The sequence below is a fragment of the Vanellus vanellus genome, assembly GCF_965231255.1.
Source record: "Vanellus vanellus genome assembly, chromosome: 22".
NCBI lineage: Eukaryota > Metazoa > Chordata > Aves > Charadriiformes > Charadriidae > Vanellus > Vanellus vanellus.
Window position 1 is genome coordinate 3,369,961 of NC_138927.1, and position 26,747 is coordinate 3,396,707.

The 26,747-nt window shown below is 43.5% G+C and overlaps 1 protein-coding gene across 1 annotated transcript in view; it reads left to right on the forward strand.

Annotated features, from left to right (window-relative positions):
* LOC309680491 (lethal(3)malignant brain tumor-like protein 4) overlaps positions 1–22,533 on the forward strand; it is a gene marked incomplete at its 5' end in the record, with an annotated part of 37,305 nt that extends 14,772 nt beyond the window's left edge. Inside the window, 12 exons of the mRNA XM_082494132.1 lie at positions 62–213; positions 1,856–1,932; positions 3,384–3,469; positions 7,205–7,315; positions 8,515–8,629; positions 8,751–8,850; positions 9,688–9,867; positions 11,229–11,360; positions 11,759–11,820; positions 14,237–14,403; positions 18,931–18,993; positions 22,343–22,533. Of these exons, the coding sequence (XP_082350258.1) occupies positions 62–213; positions 1,856–1,932; positions 3,384–3,469; positions 7,205–7,315; positions 8,515–8,629; positions 8,751–8,850; positions 9,688–9,867; positions 11,229–11,360; positions 11,759–11,820; positions 14,237–14,403; positions 18,931–18,993; positions 22,343–22,471 (1,374 nt within the window). The 3' untranslated portion in view covers positions 22,472–22,533. The remainder of the gene's footprint in view (positions 1–61; positions 214–1,855; positions 1,933–3,383; positions 3,470–7,204; positions 7,316–8,514; positions 8,630–8,750; positions 8,851–9,687; positions 9,868–11,228; positions 11,361–11,758; positions 11,821–14,236; positions 14,404–18,930; positions 18,994–22,342) is intronic.
* Positions 22,534–26,747: the final 4,214 nt, after the last annotated feature.

The following is a 26,747-nucleotide window of genomic DNA, read 5'->3' on the forward strand; positions in this document are numbered from 1 at the left end:
AATGTAAATGGCCTGATCTAGAACGTGGCTGATTTCCCTTTCCTGGTGTCCTGTTCCTCAGCCTGTCACACCCTCTGGTTTTCGTCTGGGAATGAAACTGGAGGCAGTGGACAAGAAGAATCCATCTCTGATGTGTGTCGCAACCATCACGGACATGGTGGATAACCGCCTGCTAATTCATTTTGATAACTGGGATGAGAGTTATGACTACTGGTAAAGAGATTCTGTTTCTAATATATATCTGCATGTAGGCTGTCGTTTATTTCGCTCTTCCCCTCAGGCTAATATCTAATATTTTAAATGTGGTCACTAAAGTTGGGATCTTAAATCAGTTTTCAAGCATCTGAATAATTACTTTGGGTTTTTACAAAATGCCAGTTGCCCAGTAGCTTCCCCTGATGTTTGAGTGCTCATCAGTTGGCTCAGAGCAAAACCAGTGGGGTTAGCTTGAACTGCTCGTGAAGCATTCAAGGTAAGAAGCGTTTGAGGTAATGCAGGTGGCCGACCTGGGTCAGGTCAGGGAATGTTCGTGTTATCTGTTTCTCTGGCAGAGCTGAAGGAAGAGAAAGCTACGCTAGTGACACCACCTGGAATTAGTAACATCTTCCCTTCCAGGACTAGTAGAGGGTGTTGGCATGTCTCTCTGCAAACTTACATTTGGAAGCAGGCAGTACTGAAGTCAGTAAAAATCTTTTCCATTTGCTTCAGCAGAGTTTGGCTAAGGCCCTTTGAAAATAAAAACCATTGCCAACATTTAGGCTTTTAAGTCCTGACCTGCACTACCGTTGTTCTGCATCTGAAAATCTTGATCCCCTGCCCTCATGCTGGAGCCAGGTGGAATACTAGTCAAGGAAACAATTTCCCTTTATGGCTTGTGTTTTCCAACCTACATGAATGGAGCAACTTCCTTTGAATTTGTCTGTGAAAACAACATGAGGCACATGCCTGTCAAAACAGGACTGATTCAGTCAATATTCTGTGTTCTCTCCCCCATCTCCTTTTGTTTGTTTTTGGTTTTGTTTTTTTTTTTTTTTCAGAGTAGGCACCTGTGTGGTGGGAAGTTGGTCTTTTCTTTCTTTGCCATAAATATGTCAAGCAGAGCTTTTTAACACCGGTGTTTCCATTTGCAGGACTTTAGATCTCGTTCCTTCACCATTTTAGCTTCACTGTGAAGCTTTGTTTTCATGCCATGTTTTATTTAGAATTTGAAAATTTTAATGGAAACACAAGCAAACAAAGCTTCAAAGTAGAGCTTGGGCTGAAAACACACAGGTTTTTTCCTAGATCTGAAAGACTGCTCTGGTCCCTACCTCGGAGCGGATGTGACAAAAGAGGCTGTCTCAAATTTTCTTGTCACCTCCTTCACAGACTCAGAAGATCTAAACATGCAATAAAATTGGGAACCAGGCAAACTACCACTAGGTTTCAGCTAGAGTGAACGTATAACCTGCAATTCTTGGCAAAGACCTTAGAAGTAATCTCCTCTTCTTCCACAATAGTGGTGTTTCAGTTAGGGGTGAGGGTTTGTTTTTTGTTTCTTTGCTTCCTTTGGATTTTAGCTTGGATGATCTTTGTCCAGGCTAAACTGTGGTTGGTATGGTCCATGTCGGGGGGGCTTTTTGTTGTTGTTTTTTTAAAGCACCAGACATTCTTCTTTGTATTTCCTGGTCTTTTGGGGCAGGCTTGAAAACTTGGTGTTATAAATTCTAACGAGGTAATTCTTGTCTTTTACACCATGATCACACCCACTGAAAGCATCTGCTAATCCAGCAAAGGCGTATCAGACAGCATTTGAAATTCTGCTTTTCTTTTTGCTTTAAAATTGACTGGTGCCAACTTTGCCTCTTTGATTCAGGTGTGAAGCTAGCAGCCCATATATTCGTCCTGTTGGCTACTGCCAAGAAACTGGAACCCCACTGACAACACCACCTGGTACGTTGAAAGTGAGACTTATTTCCTGCCTCAGTCAAAAAACCTGCAAGCTTTATCTTCCACATGATTACGTATTTGCAAGTTACAGGTTCCATTCAGTACTCTTTTCTCTACTGAACAGTATTATTGTTCATACTTTTGCCACTGCATTTTATTTTGTTTCATAGGTATTTCACAAAATGGAACGGGGTTTGGTAATTTGTAATTGAATTTAATTTCAGAAGGGAAAGGACTTTGAAGTATTTGCAGCATTTCCTTTAGGGTGAGCTGGAAGGAAGAGGAAGCAGTATCATGATTTCATAGATGGTAAGATGGAATTTCTGGAAATGAAGGAGTAACAGAAGCCACATCTCTTTCTGCTGCACTGGAATTCAGTAAATGAAGAGAATGTTGGCAAATGAAAAAGGACGGAACCTACAGGAAAATCAATGTTGTTTTCAGGCCTTGGAAGTGCTCATTCACCTTAAAAATAACAAAAATAAAAAAATGACGTCTGCTGTTTGCTAGATTGACAGCCCTGGGGCAAGAATTTCTGCAATTACTACATATTGAGTTTAGTAGAGTGGGTGGCTCTACCAAGATCCCTCTGCGTTGGAGGAATTAGCCTCTGTGCCTTTGCTGCAGATGCAGCAGGGGTTGTAAGCGCTTGTTCTTTGGCAACACCACATCTGCTCCTGCTCATGGAACATGCAAGAAGGCTGTGGCGTGCAGCTCCCCTACTCGTACCATGATTACCTGTGCCCCCAGCAGAATCTGCCGTCAATACTGATTTCTCTGCTGAGAGATTTACGTGCAGCAATTTGCAGGCTGTCCTATGTGTTTAGTCATTGCACCTTCCTGCCAAAAGGAAACAATACTGAGGCTAAAAAACACTGAAACAGGAAGGGGAAAAAAAAGTAAAGCAGTTTCTTAGAGGTAGCTGCTGGGGAGAGACATCCTGTTGTTGTTAAGAGTAGCACAGCCTTGTAGGTGTCTGAGATGATGGTAAAGGCGATGGAGCCTTTTGTCTCCAGACTGTAGTTTTACTCAGCTATGGGTGAGTAGGTAGCAGGAGATGAGAACTTTCTACAGTTTTGCAGGCACTCACATGTAGAATAGTTAATAAAATAGGAAATTAATTTAGTGCTGCCATTGCACATCACAGAATCCTCTGACTAGCTCTTAATTGGCAGCTTTCGCTAGAGAATAAGCATTGATTAAGCTGTACAGAAATTAACTCTTCAGGTTTTTCAGGTCAGGGTTAAAACCCTGAGTAGAAGCGAGGGAAACTTGCAGTGCTGCTCTGCTTGCTCTAAGTGGTGTGTATGAATAAACAGACCACTTTCCAGCACCATCCATTGTAAATGCTAAATTAACATAATAGCCATGTGTTACATAGTTGCTTTTCTGTTGTTTGTAACAATAAATGTGGGGTTTTCTTACTTAAATGTTAATTCTCTGTTTTTTTTCAGGATACAAGGATTCCAAAGCTTTCTCATGGGAGAAATACTTGGAAGAAACTAATTCCCAGGCAGCCCCAGCAAGAGCATTCAAACTGGTTGGTGAATCTCTTTGATTGTCCTAGATAGGAGGGCAGGAGAAACTGCTGTTACCTACCCTTTCTCACTAGATGCTTTATTTGATGGTGCTTCACCATGTCTGTGCCAAGAGGGTGAAATTGTTTGTTTTACTTGGAGTTTAAGATCATCTCTCTCTGCTGCTAAAACAAAACACACGTCAGACTACAAGTTTGGCTTTTTTAATGCCATGAAAAGCTGGTTTGGAAAGGATTTTTGACTAAACATCTTCACTTGCTGCATTAGCAGATTTAAGGGAAGAGCCTTCAGTCCACACAGATAACTGCAGCTTTCAGAGGAACGTGTGAAGGGTGGTACCTTGCCTCAGAGAAGGCGTGGAGAGGAGAAAGAGTTGGTCTTCTGTTCAAGGTCCGACTGTGTGGGCAAAGGGATCTCCCAGTTGACATGTGAGCAGGACTGATGCTGGTTGAACAGACTTTCCAGACCCTCCCTTTATGGGGGCCAGGAGTGGATATCACTGCCTGCAACCGGCAGTCTTTGGTGGGGAAGGGAGGAAGGGGTGGTGTGTGTGTATGTGTTTGAGGGGGAATGAGAAGTGTGCAGTTTGTCCATCAGGTGTCCTCTCCACACAAGTTTTTAAAAACTTAAGTTTTGCTAAGGCTTCTTCTCCTGGTTGGTGAGGCAGGAATTAAGGTAGAGTGAGAAGTTCCTATCAAGGACTTACATGTTCCGTACCCCCCACAGAAATGCATACTAACAAATGATAGAGCATCTCTGCCAAACTCCTAGATGAAGTAAGATCATTCTGCAGACTAGATCTGAAGATGGTTCTCTCAACCTTGCACGAGCTTTTGTTTCTTACATTGGAGTTCAGTGCATTTATCTGGAAGCTCACTGTGAGCAGAAACAAAGCAAAAGCCTTCAAAATAACTTCATGAAAAAAACCCCACCATACTTTAAAGTTGCTTTTTTTTCTTAGCAGCTGCTTCTGCACTGCTGCCTCACCTTGCTAGACTTTGCAATATGTTTAAAAACTTTTCTGTGCCATTGTGACACTCGTCTTGATTCTTTTCGATGAAGTTAGCGTTGCAGGTTAATACCTGCTGCCCTCCCGTATATGTTGTTGGTAAGCTCTTTGGGACTGAGGAGGAAAAGCAATCAGGGAGGCCTCAGATAAGGGAGGTAAAAATCCAGCCAGACAAGTTTGATAATTGCTAGATTTCAGCAGGTGTCCATTTGAAGTTGTTGTAGGTTGCAAGGTGGATGTCAGGGAATAGGAAGAGGCTGTTTTTGCCTCTTTAGAGAACTGTAAGGCCACAGCTGGAGTTATCTGCAGCACAGTTGAACTCCAAAACATCCCTTGGATTAAGGTTTTCCAGAGTTGGGCAGACAGCGTCTTCGATCATACAGCACAGCAGGTGAAACACCTCGGAGCCAGTGTGCCGGATGATGAGTGAAGCTTGTCAGTAGGACACATTTGTTGTCCCCAGTGTAGGCTCAGCCTTTTTCTGAGCTGTTCTCGTAAAATCCCAGCCATGCTGCAAAATGGGAACCTTCAGAATGCAAGAGCGAAAGAATGCAGCAATTGGTCTTCTACACAATAGAGGAACAATAGAAGTAGTTTTGTAGAGACAAATATTTTGGAAAGGTAGTAAAACTCTTCATGATAGAAAAAGACACAGTGAAGTATGACCTACTTAAAACTCCCAGTCTGAAGTCCTCAGTAATCTGTCGTTACGGCATTCTTTCCTCAGATTTTCATAATGTAAAATGTGTTGAGAAATGTCATCTGAAGATAACAGGGCTTTGCTCAGGACAGGGAGTGCTCTTTTTTTTTTTTTTCGGATTCTTCCAAAATGAAGTGTCTTCCCAAGGGGGAATGCAACTGCATTGTCTGCCTCTTTCCTGTTTTACATACATCTCTGCAGCCATTTTTTTGGTCCTTCAGGTGTCTGGCTTTGAGAGAGTAGCAGAAGGGCCAATTCTGGCTCTCATGAAACTCCAGAATATAAATTAGCATCTGAGACTGGGTTTCAAAAATGAGACAGGAAAAAAAAAGGCATTTGATATATCAACAGTTAATAGAACTCTTTCAAGATCAAACCTCGTTGTTTTTCTGGCTTGGTTGGTCTGAAGTGCAAATACATGGCACAGTTATTGATTTTTTTCTTTTTATTATTATTATTATTCCAGCTAGCAATTACAGGAAATCAGTACATAAAAATATGGGTTGAGAGCCAGAACAGGCATTTCTCACTGAATTAGTTTTTAACAGTTTTCAAGAGCTATCTTATGTAGCCTGAAGACACTGATCATCAGCACAAATAGCAGATCTTGCGTCTGGATTTTTGGCTTCTCCTCCACCCAGAAATGCTGGAGGAGACAGCTTTGTCGTCAGCGTTGCTATTTCAGCCCATTGTCTTGGGCTGTCAATTCAAAAACGTTCAGGACCCATTGCCAAAAAGGCAGCAATCCTTCAGCGAGACTTAAACAAATAGCCTGGCACATCTTGTGGGCAGGATTTTGTTCTCTAGCACTCAGGCTACTTCCTGAAGGAAGACAGACAAGGTTGGCTGGTTCAATAAGACTAAAAGGAGTTTAGATTGTCTGGCTTCCAGTGTGTCATGTGGCTGAAAGCCTGTGGATAAATGTCCACGTCCAGGTGAAAAGATCAAAGAGAAACTTCAGGTTTGGAATCTGTAATCCCCTTAGCTCAGAAGTGGACCTCCTTTCCTGCCCCCAGCTACTGGCAGTCGTTGTGGTATGGACAGCAGTAAAAAGAGTAAGAAGATTGTGAGGGAAGAGTGATTTTAATCATCTTTTCATTAACCTGATCTTGTTCAAAGACACGATTTATCATGTCTTGCTAAAATCCTGACCTTTGTGAGCAGAAGTGAAGAAGGACATGTTTTGAATGAGTATCCGGTGCTCTATAACCCCCTGCTGAGGGGGTCAGAGGAAGAAATGCAGTTAGTCATTTAAAGATAAATGGAAAAACTGGTAAACCCTGTCTTTCACTTAAAGCTTTACATCTGTGGGTGATGCAAAGGGCATGCATCAGGTCAAAGGACATCCCAGAGTTTTTACAAAGTAGTTTGACTGCTGCGGTTTGAGACAAAGGGTAAGTTGGTGACTGCAGATGGGAGACTCCAGTGGCTGGAGCTGCTCTCAAGTCCCAGTACCGCAGTTTTCTGCAGTCACCGTTAACAAGCAGATGCAGTTGTTGTCATAAGAACTAGGTGGTAACCTGCTTAATGAGGGTAACTGTCATATCCAGATGCCAAGAAGGATGTCACGTATACTGTAATGAAGAGAGATGTCATGTGGTGGTGTGTTTCAAGTGTAAGACAGTGGTCACCTGGTCACTGTTCTTGTCAGATGTGTGATCGTCTCTCTGCTGTGTTTGGGAGTTTTGCTGTCCGAATGCAGAGTCTGTATGCGGTGGAGCTTGTGGTAGTATCTGGCCTTTTTTCTGTTGGGGAAGCACCTCTTGCCCTGGCTGTGAAATGCTCCTCTGCACTGAGACGACTCAGGATTCCTCTCAAGTAGTTTTGGGCTGCTGACAAACAGACAGCTTAATCCTCTAGGAAACTCTGATTTTAACCTCTCAAGCAGTCTGCCGTGTGAGATCAGGGGTCAAAGCTGCAGAGGCATTTGAATGGTAGATAAAAACTTCAGCGCATTTTATTCAGAGCAGGTGACTAGCTCTGGACGCCCAGACTTTTTAGCATTCTGCTTACAATTCTGTCTTACAGCGCCCTGCTCACGGATTCCAAGTTAATATGAAGTTAGAGGCTGTGGACAGACGAAATCCCATCTTGATAAGAGTGGCAACAATAGTTGACAAAGACGACCATCGCATTAAGGTATGACCTTGCTTCAAAGTGCAGAGCCCTTGTGCTGAGGAATATAGTGATTGGCAGTACAGAAAAAATACCCATTTGGTATAAGGAGCAGCAAACAAACGCCTCGCATATGATCTAGCCTACAGGCCTGCCCAACTGGAAATGATTTCTGTTGTTTTGTCCTGTTGAAATCTGATGGAATTGCCTGGTATTGTTTGTTACTGTTTTAATGTAACTATTTTGAAATAACATTTGACAGCATGATTTTCCATCTCTTAGTGGTTTCTGTGTGATCTGTGTGAGTGAAGGCAGCGTTAATGTTCTACTGGTGGGAAGATACCTGACAATTTTCTTTTCCTAACATACTTAAAGGAAAACCCAAAGCAAGTTAAACCCTGATACATGTGGGAAGCAGCTTCATTCTCCAGTATGAATTTGTTACATAAATGGATTTTAACTAATTCTCTTCACGTAAATATATTGCCAGAAAATCTGTTTTGCTTTGGCTTCTGACAAATTAAGTATGAGCCAGCTAAAGTGGAGGCTGCAGTGATGGAGGCTCCTCGGCCACAGGTCTCCTTCCCAAAGGATGATTACGTGGGCAGGAGTCGAGTTTGCTTTCCATCAGCCATTTGACATCAGCCATTGCTGTAATTACAGGCAAAAGTCAAGTTCTGCCAATATATAGTAGCATGATACTCAGTTCATACATTTGTTTGAAACTTTGCCGCATAAACAACCCAGTAGCCTTTAAGCTGCAGTGATCCTTAGCCTCTGGTAACCTCACCTGGATCTGAGCTAACTGTTACTAGTCCTTTCGTCCAGCAGAAGATTCTAGCTCGTTCACTGCAAAACTCACCAAACTTGTTGGCTTTTATGGTGTTTTGGGATCCTCAGAAAACAAAACAATGAAATAAGTAATTGTGTTTGCATAGGTTTAGTCTTTGAGTATAGAGTGTGCCAGAGCACCCCATAGTCTGCACTTTCCTGCAGACCCTGTGGTGTGACTGCGTCACCAGAATTTGGTTGTTCTGCAAAACATAGATGCAGGGCTCAGGAAAACAAATAGTTACACAGAACACAAAGGACAATTGTGCTTGACTGAAAGATTGAATGAATCAACCCCAAGCTGAGCAAGGTGAAGCAAAGGGGGAAGTTGAAATAAAAGCTGAGTCATGTCCTTAACTGTATCTGTCACTGAGACTGTCTGCTTCTTTTAGATACATTTTGATGGTTGGGACCGTAACTATGATTTCTGGGTCGATGCAGACAGCCCCGATGTTCATCCAGTAGGTTGGTGTGCAAAAACTGGACATGCTTTGCAAGTCCCTCTAGGTAAAGTAGATGACATCATATTGCTATGTTGAATTATTTTCCTAAGTGCAGTCTGCTCTTCAGATGCAGGGAGCATTTTACAAATCTGTTTAACTTTTTTTCTTTTTTTTCTTATTACCAGGTGCTGTTGATCGAGTGGGAACAGTGGGACAAGCGTGTCCCACTCCAGGCTGCCACGGTATCGGTCATGTCAGGGGACCGCGATACGGAACACATTATACGTATGTATATGAGATCTTCTTGTAAGGGTTCTGCCTGCGAGAGTCTGACTGCTGTCCATAATAATAATGCAGCAACAAGCACCTGCACTGCACTGAAATTACCTCAGGGTGTTTATCCTGGAGGTAGTTATAACTGCAGTTGCAGCTCCCTCTTGTGTCTAAATGTGCTGTTTCATCATAAATTCTATTTATACCAGTATAATCATTACGACTGCAATGCAATCCAACATAGATTAATTCACTCTAATTTCTACATTCCAGCATTACTGAAGGAATTTTTTTTGTTAAATAATATACCTGAGGACAGGATGCAAGGAGACAGTTAAAGAGGGAGAGAATGTGGGTAGATTATTAAAATAAAGAGTGAAGAGAGCTAGTTCATGTTTTGTGCTCTGTATTTTGATTTCTCATGGGCTTCTGGAAAAGGTAGGCTTTTCTCGATTAAACTGTTTTAAAGAGCAAGAAAACAGTCTCAGATGGGAGGTCTGAAGATCTAGTAATGTATAATGTGGTAAAGGGCTTTGAATTTTTCACAGTGAAAGTTGCAGGACTCTCTTGTTTCATGAAATATTCTTCAGACTAAGCAGGTTACAGAGGAAAAGCTCTTCTTGTTCTCTAAGGCGATACTTTAAAACCATGACTTTGGTTTCTAATTCTGCCATGTAGTCCCCTGCTTTCCCACACCTAAAACTGGGTAATAACGTCTCCCTGAGTGTTTCTGGCCTCACTTTTTCTGGGTTTGCTGATGATCTGCCTGAGGCTGGTAAGACCGTATCACTTAAAAATGTGCATCATCATTTCTCTCTTTTTTTTCCTTTTTTTTTTTCTTTAATACAGGTTAGTTGGCTGCCCATATTCTGATGTGAACCTCAACAGAGAAAACTTGTTACAGGACCGTCTGAGTGGGGAGAGACCTTCTCCTAGCAATAGCATGCAGAAAGCCAAGAAGCTGGAGACTCCTGCTCCGTTTCTGTTAGGCGCAGGAGACTCTTCTCAGGAGGACTCTCCACAGTCCAGGTGAGCTGAACCTTTTTCTTGGGTGGGTACTGGGGAACAAAACCGTTTTACAAGGCTGAAAAACACAGGAATTGGCAGAGAAGCAACAGAGCGTTGAGTTCATCTGTCTGTAATACTGACCCATGCCCCAGACACTCTTAACACAGAGCAGCGCACTTTAATACCCACATATGCCTTAATAGGTTTCTTGATTCCTTAATCCTGCTGCTCTGGTCACATTCCAACAAAGGAAATTGCATTCTGTCTCCATAAATTTTTCCTTGCTGTTTCAGTTTAAAATATATTATTTTCCTTCATTTCCTGTCCTAAAACTGTCAAGCAAGGTTATTTTGTACTATTAAACTGTAACTGCAATCCACCCCGGAGTCGGCTGCGTTATACTGCTAGGCGTAATGGCTGTATGTGTATCACTTGGCAAACAAGTTGAGCTCCTTCAGATACTTTATTTTCTTACATGAAAATCTTGGAATTGAGTGTCGTCGAAGCAAACTGTCTATTAGTTCTTGGACTACAGGAGGCAGTTAAAATGTGTCATGGGACAGACCTGGACATGAAGGCTTTTATTATTGTCACTTTTAACCTGTATGAATCCAGTCTCACTAGAACAAACTCCAGCAATACTTTTGGTCTTTGTTGTATATGAAGGCTGATACACATTTTACAGTTTGCTTGTTTTGCTTAGATTTACAACATTTTCAAGACATATTTGGCCAGAAAAAAGGGATACTTCTCTCCCCTTCCTGGCATACATGGCCAAAGTTTGCCTTCTCCCATCCCAGAAATGTGCAGGGGTCTCCATTTGCTAATCTCAACACCGGAATTGATTGCATTTCAATGGCACTGTTACCATAAAGCTCTCTCAGGAGCTTTGGAATTCTCCCAGAATAAATGGCATTCTAAAATTGTAATGTATTTCATTTCCTGATAGTGGGAGGTCTGAATTCAGTATGCAAATCTGATAACACCCTACAGCTTGTTCTTCCTTGGGCAACTGTGTAGCTCAGTTTATGCATCAAACTCAGTCATGGAGACTTAAATGTTATCTGGAGGTATCAAGATTCAAAAATCTTAAATCTCTTGATTTCACCATAACACATGCTTCAGTGGGTTTCGTGTAGCTGCTGGGATCAGAGCCTCAGTCCACAGGGGCTGATTTATTTTACATAATCTCTCTCAATCTGTGCTGAAGAGTAAGAAAGCACTTTGTACTGTGCCAGTAATGACAGTGGGGGAGAGGAAAGCTTTTACCACTAGGTGGTAGTTGTTGCTCTCACTTGCGAGGAGCAGCCAGCTTTGCTCTCCTGCGGGAAAAGAGAACAGAGGATGACAGTTTAGCTACTATCATTTATCTGTCTTTCCAGAAAATCTGCACAAGACAGTGAAAAGTCGTGTCAAAGCAGTGTTCAGTGTCTGTCAGAACAGTCTGAAAACAATCAAGAGAGAGACTGGGTAGAAGAGGATTCCTCTGCAGACATCAAAGCCAAACCAAAAAAGTAAATAAGATTTTTGTCTTGTATTTTCGTGCATTAACAGTTGTGTTTCTTGATGCTGCTGCTGTGTCTGAAATGCAGATGTAAATCATAACTTAGAATGGGCCGATTTGATCAGAGATTTGCAGCACAGGGTTTTAAAATGACATGGTAAGTCACCTCCCTTCCTCCTGTTTTTTTGGGCCCTCTCTTTCCTGCAGTAAACTCAAATCTGAGCTCTAGTCATGAATTCAATAGTGCAGTCCTTAACTTAGAGAGAGAGGTCAGGGATGGAGCAGTGCTATTGCTTATTTTAAGAGGAAAAAGTTTTGGGTTCCTGTAAATCCTATTAATCTCTATATAGAGAAGCAATTATATCAATTTGTGTACCTTTTGAAATGTTTTGTAATTGATGCTTTCAGGCTTGGATGCTCACATGCCTATATAAAGTTCCAGCTGGTGAAGCAGGAAAGCAATGGGAAAGGTTGGTTAAATTTTATTTCTTTTTCTGTGTGTGCATAGATGTGCAATATACCACAGTCACAAGGAGCATTTAAAACTTTACAGCTTTTTTGTGTTTGATTCCACAGTCATAAGAAAGCACATGCTGGAGATGATGGTAATGGTAGACTTTCTTCTTTTAGAACGAGGAGGAAGGGTAAAATTACTTAGAAGTGAAAAGTTTAATACTTTGTAGAGTGAAGCCTCATATTTATTACCTGAGAAGACAAGCTTGCACCATCTCTTGTGCCACTGCCTTCTCTTCTGAAGTGTCACAGGGGTTTTGTTCCCTAAGCAGTCAATGGACCGTTCTGCTTGCAGAGCCAGCAGAGGTGACAAGGGAGACTTGGTCAAAACCTGGCAGATAGTTAAATTTCCATTGACCTCTTTCTTTAGACCCCGCTGGGTATTCACAAACAGAATCATTTTGGGTGGTAACTTTTTAAAGGTTCTCCTAAGGATGACAAAGAAAACAAAAAATTAAATAGAAGAACAATGCCTTTTTTTTCTGGTATGTGACAGGTTAACTTTTAAGAGGAGCTTTCTGATACCACTTTAGCAAACCATATGCTTAACTTTCAGATTTACTATAAAAAGCCATTTCAGAGAACCAAGCTGACCAGGCTTTTAGGAGGATTTAACATGGTAATAAGTCTCCAATCAAAAATAGCTAAGCAGGCACAAACTGGGACAGGTGCCTAGCTTTTTTCTTTTTTTTTTTTTAATACTTACTTTTACCTAGTGCTGACTTCTGCAGTCAGAGCTGGAGAAGTCTGCCAGCTGTGAACTGCAGTTGCAGCTGGCAGGGAAAGCTGTCTGCTCTCCCTTCGCATTCACCTTAAACAGAATGATGGAAATCAGTGGAGGGAAATTCTGCAATAATCCACTGACCTGTAATTTCACGATTACCCAGAGCTTTCATCCAATCTATATTTAAACTATTAAAACACAGCTCCTTTCTCAAAGGGAAACTAATTTGTTTAGATCAAGGTTTGGATGCGTACCCCTGAGGATTTGGGCTCAGTGAAGAAAAGGAGACAGCCTGTGATAGAAGCAGTGCCCACCCAGCAGGGACACGGCAGCCTGTAAAACCTTGGGCAGCAGTAGGACCTCCTGCGGCAGCGAGGTGGGGGCAAAGCCAGCTGCTGCTGCCGCCACTGCCACCAGAGCGATGGGGGAGGCAGAGGAGGAGTAGGTGACAGCCCTGAGCTCTGTTGTTACCAGGAGCACCAGCTCCTGAACTGAGCAGGCTTGATTTTTAAAAATCCTCCCTCTTTGGTCTCATTATTAGAAAGAGAGACCTGCATTTGGTGCTGTCCCACATGCTTTAGGAGCTGGAGGTGAGGTAAGGTGACAGGGCTGGGAACAGGGGAGTGACCCTTTCCTAGATCAGGCTCTCCCTCCAGGGCTGCTTTCACTTTGGCTGGTGAGGAGCAAGGCAAATAATGGAAATTTACTTTTTCTTTATAATACTACTTTCCTTTGTGCTTTACACAAAGCGACTGGCGCACCCCACAGATCCTCACACCCCATCCCGCTATCAACCCTTTGTGCTAACACCGAGCAAACCCAGCAGAGGCGAGCGGCTGCCTTACTGGCACTGGGAATGCCGAACCTTGCTGAAGGCAGGAACAAAACGGGAATTTTGTACGGTTGCCACGGGATGGCGCCGGGCATCCTGCGCACCCTGCACACAGCCTGGCAGGGTGAGGGGCGAGGGGACAGCACACGTTCACCGCTGTAAACCAGAGGAATGTTTCCCATCTTGTTTCCATCCTCTGCTTTGCTTCCTGTTGTATAACCAGGCAAGTCCCTGTAGGACCATGACTCTGCACTACTCGAGTGATCTCATTAGGGAGGGGTGACTTCTTCCTTTTCTTGCCTTCGTTTTTAAAGCTTCTGTCAGTTGACACATGAGGAGGGAGTTGATGTCTGGAGGTAACGTGCAGCACTCCTGGCCTGGGAGTCTCCTGGGGAGGCGGCGAGCCCGGGCCATCAGCTGGTACACGTAGTGCTCTTCGCAGGCTGGCTGCAGCTGTGAGCTGGAACTATGCCATTAGTTTCCAGCCGAAGATGCTGTTACCAGAACTCCTCCACCTTGTCAATAAAATGCTGCAAACATCCTCTCTGTTAGCAGCATGACATCATTTTCCAGGGAAGAAGCTAACGATAAAGCCTCCAGCCTGGCAATCTTATCTTATCTTATCTTTGTTTTTTCTTTCTCCTTCTCAGGAGGGTGGGAAGAGCTCCCTGAAAGCTCAGGGTGCCATGCGGTAGCCGTGCCTGGCCGTCTGCTCACCCTGCCTTGCTTTTCCCTCCAGAGCGTGACCTTCCTCCTGCTCTATTGTACTTGCTCCTATTTGAAGCCTGGCTCTGACTTGTCTCGTTTCCTTTTCCAGACCCTGATTTGGATCTCCAGCAGGCCCTCCACCAGTCCATCTTCATGCCTTCCCTGGCCTCTAACCCGACCCACCGCCTCCATCTCTGCTGGGAGCAGCACTGCAAGCTCTTGCCAGAGGTCTCGGGCCTCACGGCCAAACACGTGGCCAAATGGACTGTGGAAGAGGTGAGTTACCTGTTCCCTGTTCTGCTCTCTTGGGGTGCGGGAATGACAGAGTGCCTTCTCTTCTGGAGTGCTAATTGGAAGACATCTTGATTTTCTTTCCTTTTCTAGGCAATGCTTTTCTGTTTGCTTTGCATATGCCTTAGCTGACTCAGCTGGAAGTTATACCCAAGTCCCTTTATAAGAGAGGAGAAGGATCCCTATTAACCCTCTGGTGTCCACAGCTAATTTCCCTGACAAGGATTCTCTCCCTTTCTTTGTTTGTTTGTTTACCCCTTGATTTTTTAGTCCTCAGGCCTGAAACATGATTCTGACAGCAGATTCCGTTTCTGTCTGATCTCCCTCCTCCTTTCCTGTGACTTTGCTGCTGATTCACTTTTACATTGCAGATAATTCCGAACTGCACTGTGCATGCCCACTCCTCCTGCGTCTCCCTGCCTGATTCCCCTGGAACAAAACTGCCCACAGCCTGACCTGATTTCTGACAGAGGTAGCTGTGCAGCTGGGGATACGTCTCTGCAGTCTTGGCTCTTGAGATGTCTCCTATAATTAGGTGGTGTGTGAAAAAGCCAGTATCTTTTGTGTGCTGAGTAGTTGGGTTTTGCCTCAATGCCTTGGGCATAAATAATATTTGTATCTCCGCTTGGGAAGTGGTGACAATTTGGATCCTGGTGCTTAATCGCAGGCCGTTTAATTCAAGAGAAATGTGCTGTAATGTGCTTGCAAGGATGGAGGTAATCTGCAAAGCAGGAAAAAGGTGCCGTTCTTCATGATGCATAGAGGATCTTCAGAGACTTTTAGAAAGCGTGTTTTCCCTAAGTGCCTCTTATATCAGATAAATCCAATCTTGACTTTGCTCTTCAGGCTGGAGGACTGGTAGGAGACTGGTGGGATTGCAGTATCCCAGGAGATGGGAACCGCAGCAATTGTGAAAGGGAAAGAGCAATTAGTGTGGTTGTTTTAAAACTTGGTCCTTTTTTTGTTAGTTTTTGGTTGGGGTTTTATTTTTGTAATGAAAATGTGCTTGAATTAAATTCATAGCGATGAGGAAATAATCTCTTGGAAAGATTTGCTGTTCGTATCCTTCGTTTGAGAAAGCTTCCAATGATTTTTCCAAAAGGTCTTTTAGAAAATCAATAAAGGCAGCAGTTAATCCTCTGACATGAAAATCAGAATCCCTTTCTTTTGGATAAAACATGGAGGCTGGTTCATGGGAGAGCAGAATCAGAATACAAGCCAAATAAAGTTTGTCCTTTGCAGTTGACCTTTAAAGCAACTGCTGGGTAAATTTAACTGGGATATTAGTTTGATAACAGATGAATGTAAGCAGGGACTACAGGACATGAATGCAGGGCGCTCTGGATATAGCGATTCAAAATCTAGAATACACTGAACCGTGCTCTGTGCTGCAGCCTGAAACAACTGCTGAAGTTTTGACTGCCAGTAGGAGTGTGAATGGCACATTAAAAAAACCAGTTGCAGCACCACAATGGACAGGCTAAAGTCATTACAGGTTTTGTCTTGAATTTCAGTAAAGTGGATCTGGTTTTGCAAATTATGTTCATCACAAATTCCCATAGGAATCAATTTGGCCTCTGTGTGAGCACTTGCAGGATCAGCATGTGCAGTGAAATGTAGCCGCAGGTCTGAAAGATGAAAGCAGCAGGACTTTCTGTGTTTTAGTCAGTCCAAAGTAGATTTGATCTGTCGGCATTTGGGCTCCTAACATCTTCCTACAGGGCAAACATTTGCCTTTGGGTTGTGCTTTGAACTCTGCTGCACAAAGGAGGCCATTCTGCTGATCTGAAACAAGAGCAATGGGGGTGTAAAATTCTCCTTTGGTTTCAGACTGAAGAACTGTTTTTATTTTATAAAACCCACATTAAGGAAAAATATGTTGCTTTGATACTCTATTGGTTGAGAACAGCTGAAATGGCAGAGCAGCAGCAGTATTTAGGGGCCCTCAAGCTAAGAAACTTTGGTAACACTGATCAATCAACAAGAGTAGTTACTTTAATGCAGCTTTGTTATTTATTGAAAGCTTCCTGTCCTGTTTTCAGAGCACAGCTAGTGAAGGGTATTGAATCAAAGAAGAATATTAATATGTGCTAGAGTTGTATTGTTCATTAGTTAATCCGGCACCAGATGCTAATACCTTGTGGAGGGACTGTCCTTGTGCTAACAGCTTGTGCGTTACTAAATCCCAGTTAAACCCAACTCCTCTCTGCATAGTCTCACAAGGCGTTGTTAGTTCTGCGATAGCTTGAACTAAAGGGGTGCCGTGTGAGGCTTACCTTCCAACCTTACCCAAAAGGTATACCAATACTGTAATTTCCATGTATCATATACATCTGGGATTGCATCAGCACCTTCCATGTGGTTTGCGTGGAGTTCCTAAGGTGTTCTCAGAATTACATAAAGCTCTTTTTCAAGCCCATTCCCTTTACCAATGCGCTTCTACCACATAGCTCTATGAGCACTGAGGTTGTTACCAGCAGGAAGGACATGCAGGCGTTCACCTCCTCAAAGGAAAAGCCCTAATCTGCCTGATCCCTCTGTGCTCCTAACCTATCTGACACCTCTTCTGCCCCCATCTTGAGCCCCTCTGGCCTCACCCTTTCCCTTGGTTCAGGGCTTCACTGCCACCGTTGTGGGGCTGTTGGTTTTGTCTAGTCCATGGTGTTACTGTGTTTTGGCCTTGTGCTCCTGAGCCTCTCTTGTCCCTCAAGTGCCATGTCTTGGTTTGGGGACTCTCCTTCCCCAGCAGTGATGGGCCAAGCAGGTTGCTGCCGCTCAGTGGAACCCAGGGTCTGGCTCGCATCCTGGGGACCTTCTCTCCTGCATTTTCCTCTTGCATCCTCCGTCCCTCTTTTTTCTCCATGTCTGGTAAATCCCAGGAGTCCTGTTTGTTTAAAAGGCCACTCTTGTGGTGCAGAGTGCTTGCAGTGTCTGTACAAATGACTTCTGGGACAGATCAAAGGGCTGTCACCCAGTGTCTGTGACAGTAGCCAGCAGCAATTGTGCAAGGAAGGACACAGGAGCAAAGCAAGCTCAGATCATTCCCCGGAGATTTCTGCCAGCCTCTCAGTACTGTAGACACTAAAGGGCACTTACTGTCTTGCCCCCAGGGGTCCAACTGTCTCCTAAATTCTGGAAGGTACCAGACACTGCACAAGGATTTTCATTTGTGTTTTAATTATAAGGAGGGGGTGGGGAGGATTCAAAAGGAAAGTAGTATTTTGTTATTTGTTTATAATAGGAGTTTGCACTGCTACAGAAGAAAATTTGGAGTCAGAAAATTTGCAGTCAGTTTTAAAACAGAGCTGTCCCTGCTTGCAGAAAATAAGGGTGAAACATGAGAGGGATGCTCTGCTTTCAGATTACCTAACAGAAACGAGGGGAGTCAGAGCTGTTCACCAAAAATCAGGCTTTGCCAGGGTAGTGCAGAACCGGAGGGCAGGCTGACAGCTCCCTTCCTGCGTGGTCGGAACTGGGGGAAGGGAATGAATATTAGTCAAGTGGTGGGATCAGCTGGATATGCAGTGACACGATTTAGGAGAGTCTGACAATCCTGAATTAAAGGGAAGCTTGTATTTGACAGTGACCCCTCCTAACTGTTTGTTTGTGTTCATGGAGGACATGTCACATCTGTAATAACTCAAATGAATATGCCTCATGAAACAGAGCTGTTCCTGCAAGGGAGCATCCAATTAGCATGAGATGTTTGATTTGATTATGCCTCAATATACAAATCTTCTATGAACCAGTGAAGCTACAGCTGGAGAAGACAATACATATTAAGTCATCCTCCACTGCGTTCAGGACTGCTCCTTGCACTGCTTAGTGTTATATAATGTAATCCAAGGGCTGCTTTCATGTCTCCGGGGAGATTATTACAAATGTTAACAGATTTCCTGCTTAGAAAGGTTTTCCCTAATGTGAAATGTAAAATTAACTTTTACTCGCTTAATCCTGTTGGTTCCACAGATCCTGTGCACCCACTACGGATTAAATAAAACCAAAACTCCTTTCCTTCCCACCTCCTCTGCCTTCTGTTTGTTGGTAAACCAGCAGTACTCATTCAGTTGGTTTATCTTGTCTCTTAAAGGCATGTCATCATGGGAAACTGTCTAAATCCTTTTTTATTTTACTTTCCAGCAGTACCGTAGAGAAAGTGAAGTTGTGGGTTTAAAATAATACAGCGATATACGGCTTTTAGTCTGTAAAAATATTGTTGGCGTTTTATAAAGATCCTTTTGAGCAATGGAGGAACTGGACTTTTACAGAAAGATAAATGGTCAAAAGGCAATACGGAAAGTATTATAGGTAACCAGAATATGCTGTATAGGGGTATTGCAGAAACAACCCAGTAATGTTTTTCATATATAACCTTCATTAATGGGAAAGTTGTAAGTATTAAAGTTTTAAAAATTCATGCATATAGAGCTCACGTACAGAAATATGACCTTTTTGCTTGATGATACCCCATTTTAATTGTGCATATTTCTCTTTTCCCAAATGTAATTCCAGGTGGTAAGCTTTATCCAACGTTTACCTGGTTGCAAAGAACAAGCATCTGTGTTCAGGGAAGAGGTAAGTAAGGTCTGCCCAAATCCTGTGCTGTGACGCTGGTGGGTCCGATGGCAGCTAGGTGGTTTTGTACCCCATGACTCTGGAGTTACAGTGCAGAGAACACAGGCGTGCTCAGGCTTGTCATTAAAGAGCCTGTGGCATTTAGGAGGCAGCTACAGCATTGAGCTGAATTCCAGCATGGCTAATTGCATTCTGCTGCTTTAAATTTCCCCTGCAGTTCCAATCACTGAGCTTATGCTTAACATCCTGTCTTGGACTATTGTGCAGTAGGTTTGGCATCGTTATAAAGATGTCCTGTTGGAATGGTGCAATGAAGATCTCATCTGCTCCCTCTAACGAGCACATATGCCTCCTCCTCGTGGTGAGGCTGGCACGCATAGGGTTTCCCAGGAATCGCTGGCTTCCCCCAATGGGCTGAGATGAGAGCGGGAGGGGAACCTTTCCTTGAACAAGCAGTGGTTGGGAAATCAGAGCATCTCCTGCATGCGGTGTGTCCTGTCTTCACTGCCATGTGCTGGGCTGGACTCCGTTCCTTGTTTGTGGTGCGTTTGCCATGGCTTCTGAGAAACCACAGCTAGCACGGGATATGACTGTCCTCTTTCTTAGCACACTGCTTTGCATGGATTGTGGACACTTAGGCTCTGTTGAGTGCTTTGGCTCCCAGTTATGCTGCAGGTATGACTTGGAGATTCTTGATAAATCCGCACAGACATACCTCCCCTTGTCTTATCACAGCTCTCCTGCTCTGATTGTAAGAGCTCGAGGGAAGAGGCTGTACCTTCTCTGTTCTGTGCAGCGCTGAGCGCACCCTCTGTACTGAGGAAGAGCATTGCACATTGTGGTGACTGTAAAGGGCAGGTTTTTAATAGATGACTGCTCCCCAGAGCTGGCTTCCTTTCAGGATGAATCAGGCTGTAGTGCATTTTACGGGATTTATGTATCTATATTTTGTTTACCCTTGTTTTAAAAAACATGCACACACACAAAATATAAAGCCAAAGAAATGGAGCCTTGCAAAAAGCACTCTTCACAATGTAACAATATAGTGGAATAGTGCTTAATTGAATGTAGAGGGAGTAATGAAATTTATTCAAAGGAACCAATCTTCCAGTGTAGAGGGGTGCATCCTGATTTCTGGCAAAGATGTATTCAGAGGTGAGAGTTTGGTAGATAAGATGTAACTAACAAATCTTCTAATGAATCCAACCATCCACAATGTATTTTATTTCTTCCAGCCATAATTTAAACAGGTCCTGAACACAGCAACTGCTTTCTGGTTCAGAGAGCGGATAGCCACGTTCTATTTTAATACCTTACTTTCTGCAGCCTCAAAGTATGATTCCTTATGCCAAATGAGAGGGGCTTGGTTTGTTTTTCAGGGTTATGCTCAAACCCAATTGTCAGTTTGAAATTAAAACCCTTTTAGCAGTTTGGCTTTGGCCAGAATTCAGGTGTGAGTGACGGGACTGCAGAACTCCACTCCATTAGCTGTAATCAGGCCTTTGAGTGCTCTCTGTTGAGCGTAAATAAACCCCTTGCAGACTTCTCTTGGTGGGGGGGAGTGGGATAAGTTGCTGCTTACATTAGGAACGAAGAGAACAAATTGTGCACAGAATTTTAAAAACCATCCAAATAAGAGGGAACAAAGAAGTGAATAATAAAGCACAGGCACTGATACTGTGTTTGTTTCTAGGTCCAGTTCAGGGAGGGTCTGTTTAAAATAAGCGTCTTTGCGGCAATGCAGTCAAAATGAACCATAGTAATAATATTGGACTCAAAAGCATTTTGAAACATATGGCAGTTTTCCAGCAGTTTTTTGCTACTCTCGACTCTATATTATTTAATTTAAGCAGCAGTCCATTTGTTTCAAGCTATTTTTAACATGTTCATTGCAGTAGTGTAGACTCTAGGCAGCTTGCAAATAAGATTCGGGGATGTTGTGTGGCCATCTGTGGACTGGGAGCACTGCTGTCATTTCCAGTGTACATACTGGGAGGTTAAGTAACTCACTAACAGTCTTTTGTGTAGTTAGAGAAGGGGAAACTGAGTCTCCTGGCTCCCAGCTCTTTGCTTTAATTGTGTGTTTGTCCAAGTTTATTCAATGTATCCTCTTCCACCAGTCCTTGACATTCAAAAAAGTTCTAGTCAGGAAGACTACAGAAATAGAAGAATTGTTGTTCTGGATGAGTTGAGTGTCCGGTGTTGTCTGCTGCACTGGTGAACATCAAGTAACAGGATGAGATGCTGTCAGTCCCTGTAAATGGACTTTAATGGAATAACTTAGGGAGACACATGTTGTTTGTCTGTATCCATTAATCTTTGGCTTCTTCCCTGCAGCATTTGGGGTTTATATTAATTATATCTGCATTGTCTCTGTGGATGTTTTTGTAAACCCAAGTAAATTTTTAACCTCTTTCTTAAAATAATATGTTATGATTTCACTTGCTGCTACCTAGAGCATCCTGTATTTTCACGAGGTAGTATGTTTTTCTCTTGCTTACTTTGAATACAATCAAATACCTCCTTGCTGATGGATTAGGAGAGTGTGTGTAAGTCCATTTACTATGCCTTGGTGTACATAGCACATGATCTCTTTTACCATGTGCTAAGCAAGCACACTTAGTGTCATTGGAAACAATTTCACAATAGCCTTCTGTTTCTCCTTTAAACAGAGACTTGTTGTCTGTGGGCATAGTACATCTTAGTTGTGCGAGTAGCCAGATGTTCACATGTCAGGAATATTTCTCAGCAGACCTGACCAGAAAAAGCAGGGAGAAAAGGGTGTTTGGCTTTAAATTTTACCCTGAACAGCTTAACAGGTGTTGAAGAATCTATGCAATGACAGTAGGTAATGAATGCACTAGGTAATGGTGAATTTCTATTTCTAATCATCGTAGATCAGTGTGATATATTAATTCTTGGATAACTGCCTCCTGAAGACTTGCATTCTGGATTTCCTGATCTAATTTCTGGCCACAGATTGTGAATAGGCCCTAGGATTTTTGACAGTTGTTGGCTTTTTAGAGCAATTATAGTGAATATAAAGTCTAATGAACCAGCATCCTCCTCATGGTCTCTCCGTAAGCCTTACCCACACCTGGGCTTTTCTGTTTCTAAAAAATGGCACTTGATGAGCCCTGAGACCCTGGGAAAGGGCAACATGCCTGGGAACCTCACAGGGGTGTGGGTGCCAGGACTAGGGAGGATTACAAGGTTTCAGTCTTAGGAGCTGTGTTTGTACTTTCATTCCTCAGTTCAAAGTACATTGTTTAATTCAATCACCAGAAGAGAGAATCCTACCTGTCTCTTGGTGGTAATCTTTATCTTATGTTGTATTTCCAACCTCTAGCAGATAGATGGTGAGGCCTTCCTGCTCCTGAACCAGAGTGACATAGTTAAAATACTCAGTATCAAGCTGGGTCCTGCCCTGAAGATCTACAACGCCATTCTCATGTTCAAGTCTGCGGAAGACAACTGAGAAGAGCCCTTTGGCAGACCGAGAGCGTCGCAACGTGCCGAACAGGCAGCTTAGGACTCTGATGTATTTTAAGTAGAATTATTAAAAATATTTTGAGGACATAAAAATCCTGCCACAGTCTGGAATATGGGGCAGCTTCACTTCCAAGAAGAGGATATTATTATATTTTGTAATTGAATTTGGTTTTGATATATCAATCTCTTTTTGAGATCTAGAAGAAACCTCCAGTTATAAGGGGAATCCAGGGTAACATTGGTGGAGCTGCAATAGCAAGAAGAAAGCTATGAGTGAAATGACTGCTGTGTCCAATGATAGTGCCTGAAAGAGAGACTGAGTTATCACCAGCACGTCTAATACATTCTGTGTGTATAAAAACTGAGAAAGGAGAGTAAGAAAGTAAGGAAAAGATGCACTTCAGAGCAACTCACTCGTGTCCTTCAATGCTGTGATTCACGAGCTGACCTTTTCAGGACTGATTTTTAAATTCCACTTTCTCCTGCTGATCCTGGTTGTTCTAATACCCTTGGCTACTGTGCTGCGTACGCCGCAGCAGAAAGGTAGCCTGGGCACAGGGTTTCCATCATTGATGTCTTGCATTGTTTCTGGTAACAAGCAAAATGTTCTCATTCGTGTCATTGGACAGCGGGAAACAAGCCCTGTATAGGTAGGCATTGGGTAAGCAAAGATCTTTCATAAAGATGTCTCCCACAGGAGACAAAGGTAAATATTCTAGCAGTGATTCTCCCATCAGTGCTTTTGTGTGACTGCTGTCTGGACAGGAACATCTTACAGCAAAATGTCATGATCAGGAGCACTTGGGAATTTGATGGGTTCATTCTTGTCCTCTCCGTTGTCAGCCAAATGCTAGGAATACGCGTTGGAAACCCAGCTGTGACCAGCATGTGAGCACGGATGCAAACAGGCTTCCTAGAAACAATTTGCTTTTATTTTTGAACAACTGAAACTCATGAACGCTTCATGCTTTAGCCTTTCCAGCTTCCAGGTGGACTTCGGTCTGTTCTACCGAAGAGTTGGTGTGCTGTAGCAGCAGGGCACCGGCTCCTCTGCCTCTCTAGTCACAAGGCGGGCAGAGCACACGGGGAAGTTTGACTGGAGGGGGATCAGGGTTTGAACAGACAACAAAACGCGGTAGGAATTACTTCTCAAAAGAGAGAGCTAATCTGTGTCAGGGAGGAAGCAAAGCTTGTGGCTGTGTTCCTGTGCATGCAATCTGTGCTCTGCTGGCAGGAGGCGGGCATGAGTATTTCCTGATCTGCTCAAAGTCAGAGAGAGCATAGTTTTATGAACGTGCACCCAAAACTGCAATGTCCTGGATGGGGGATTTCCACACTGTTACTCCCGGAGCCTCTTACGATGGAAGCCCTGGGAGAAGTGGTGGGCTGTGCCGGGGCTCTGCTCAGCGTTTCCATTCGTGCCTGGCAGCGTGCTGGCTCCCGACTCTTCCTCTGGCCACTCTCCCTGATGGATATTTGGCTGTTCTGGAGTTTAGCTAGAACCATCTTAGCTAGGGAAGCCTTTTCACCCATCATGCAAAGCTACCAGGATGAATCCTGTGTGCGTGAACCCTTCCGAGCACTCTGAGTGTGCATATGCAGTGTTGCTGAAGGCAGGAGGTGCCATCAGCCTCTGCCCAGGGTTGCATGAATTTCTCAGGTCATTGCATGTTGAGATGTGATCCATCCACAGGCATCTCAAACTCCCTTCTGTACATCTTTGTCACTGGTGTTGTTGCCTTAGTCCCAGCCCTGCAGCTTCTCCAAGAGCCATCGGGAACTGAGAATGAACACACTGTCCGTGACTGTGCGGTGTCACAAGGAACACACTGGGTCTTCCTTCTCCAGTCACTCCATGTCCTTTGTCCAGCCTTTCAGCTGCTGAGAAGGTCCTTGTGACTTGTCTAAAGTGGTAAATTCCTTGAAGTTGTAAATAGAGCAGAATCCACACCGCTGAAGCCATTCAGTCCTGGATTAATATAAAGAGCAATTTGTCTCCGTGCTGTCTATTTTTATATAAGATGTTAAGAAGTTTAAGCCTTCAACAGAGAAGACATAGGGGTGGTGGGATATTTAATAGCTGAAACATTAAATATCAGCCAGGCAACTGCAGGAGAGTAATTTAATGCAGTGTTAAGGACTAGACAAGATATGAATTTAATTTATTAAAATACATTTTTAGTATGATAACCAGGATATTCACCAAAGAGTCACGTTGCTTTATCCCACTCTGCGCATCCTGCGTCACTGTAAAGACTTGAATTGTAAGTGGCATGTCCTGGACTCTGACACAACTTGCCTTCTAGGCACAGCAAAATTGTTTCCTGCCAACTGGAGCAGAGGATCCGTAGCTGGACTGTTTCGTTCCTGGCTCTCCACCGACTTGCTAAATAACCCTGAGCTCTTCTTTGCTCCAGTGTCCCCCATCTGTGACACCCAGCCAGGTGGAGTGAGTGCAATTTGGCCTTGTTCTTGTTTCCAGCAAGCAGGTCCTCCCAGATTTTCTGTTTTACCTCCTTCCTTTGGGGAGCTGAGTTGGGGGACAGCAGATTGCCTCCAGCAATAAAGCAAAGTAAAATATTATTTTATCTCCTACTATATATAGATAGAGGATGAAGAGAAGCGGTGAAACAAACAATGAGGTTCTAGTCATTGAAATTATTCAGACAGAAGAGAAATCTTTAATCCTAGGGGCTTCCAAGCCAGCTGGATCGAAGATGAAAATGTGTACTTGGAGTTCGTTCAGTGACAGCAAGAGTAGTGCTTTCAGCAAGGAGGAAGGAGGAACCCTTTTAGGGATAGAAGGAGGAGGAATGCGCTTCTTGTGCCTTTTTTTGTAATCCGATAATTGTCTTTGCAGAGCAAGCAAGAATGTGCACACACATATTACTGACTCCTTTTCCAAATATAGCTATATTCTAATAAAATCAAGCCACTTCCCAATAACGCAAGGGCAAAAAGATTTGCAGTGTCTTCACTGGACACCTTTGAAATTCCCTGATATTTACAAGACAGAAAAAAAAACCGAACCAGCTCATCTTTTAGCCCCATAACTTAGGAGTTCATTGGTTGCTGATGCGGTTCTGCTTGCGCCGGGGAGCCCCGCTTCCACGTGCGGCTCACTGACTTGTTCCCGCTGCGAACTCTGCCTCTTCCCAGGCCCGATGCAGGCCTGTGTCAAGGCGAGGAGTCTGCAGATGCCTTTGATTGTCTTGATGCCTTGTTGTCTAATTTGAAACATTGCACTTTGAAGCAGAATGCCAAAAGTTGGAGCTCTGTGGTGAACAAAGCTGGAACTGGTTAATGCCACCTGGGTTTTGGAGGCTTTTGTTGCCTGCTTGATGTCAGCAGAAACCAGCTCTTGGCCCTACTGAACCCAGAACTCACTTAGAAATACAAATATATTACTTAGAAGCAACCCGGAGCTGTGACAGCTTCCCATGGGCCAGCAGCGCAATTGGGAAGTTTCAGTTCTCAATTGAAATGGATCGTACTCCTGGATGTGGTTTTGTTCCTGTACCTCTGTTTTTGAAATCCAGAGCAATCAAATTTCTCTCTTTTTCTCCTTGCTAGAGAGTCCTGTTAAAATTCTTCTGTGCCGTCACCAACGATCATCCTTGTAATCCAGTAGCAGCAAATTTCTGCTCTGGGTAATGAATTGCATTAAAGTTGGACAGAAGTGTTCCCCCAGCACTGATAGCAAAACTCTACAACCAAAGGGGGAAAAAAAAAAAAAAAAAGCAAACCAACATTCAGCTGAAGGGATAAGCTAGTTCAGCTGTAGAAGATTTCCTGCCTGCTACTTTCATGCCCTGCTTAGGGATTTATACCACAGAAAGCTTTAAAGTTTTTGACATCCTCTCCGTCATGTGATGAGCCAGCTTATTTTTAAAATTCCTGTTACTTGAACTGGAAGCACGTGCAGGGGAAGGGAGCGTGCGCCCGTGCTCTGGGTTCAGCCTCCGAAATGTTTGCCTGGTTTAAACCAAACAAATACTTGAGCTTTTTGACAGTTAGCCATGACGTTGCACTCCACTGATGCTTTTCTTCTGGAAATGTGAATAAAATTAATATAAGTTCAAACCGGACTCGTTCTTTCTGTGTTTGGGTCCGGCCCTGGCATGTGCTGGCGGGGCGGCTGGGCTTGTGACCGGGGTGGGCTGGGCACCCCCAAGGTCCCTGGCTTTCTCCCCTTGTTTTCCTCCCCCTAAACCCGGCAATCAAAACGCAGGCGGCATTTTCATCTTTTATCTTTTTCCATC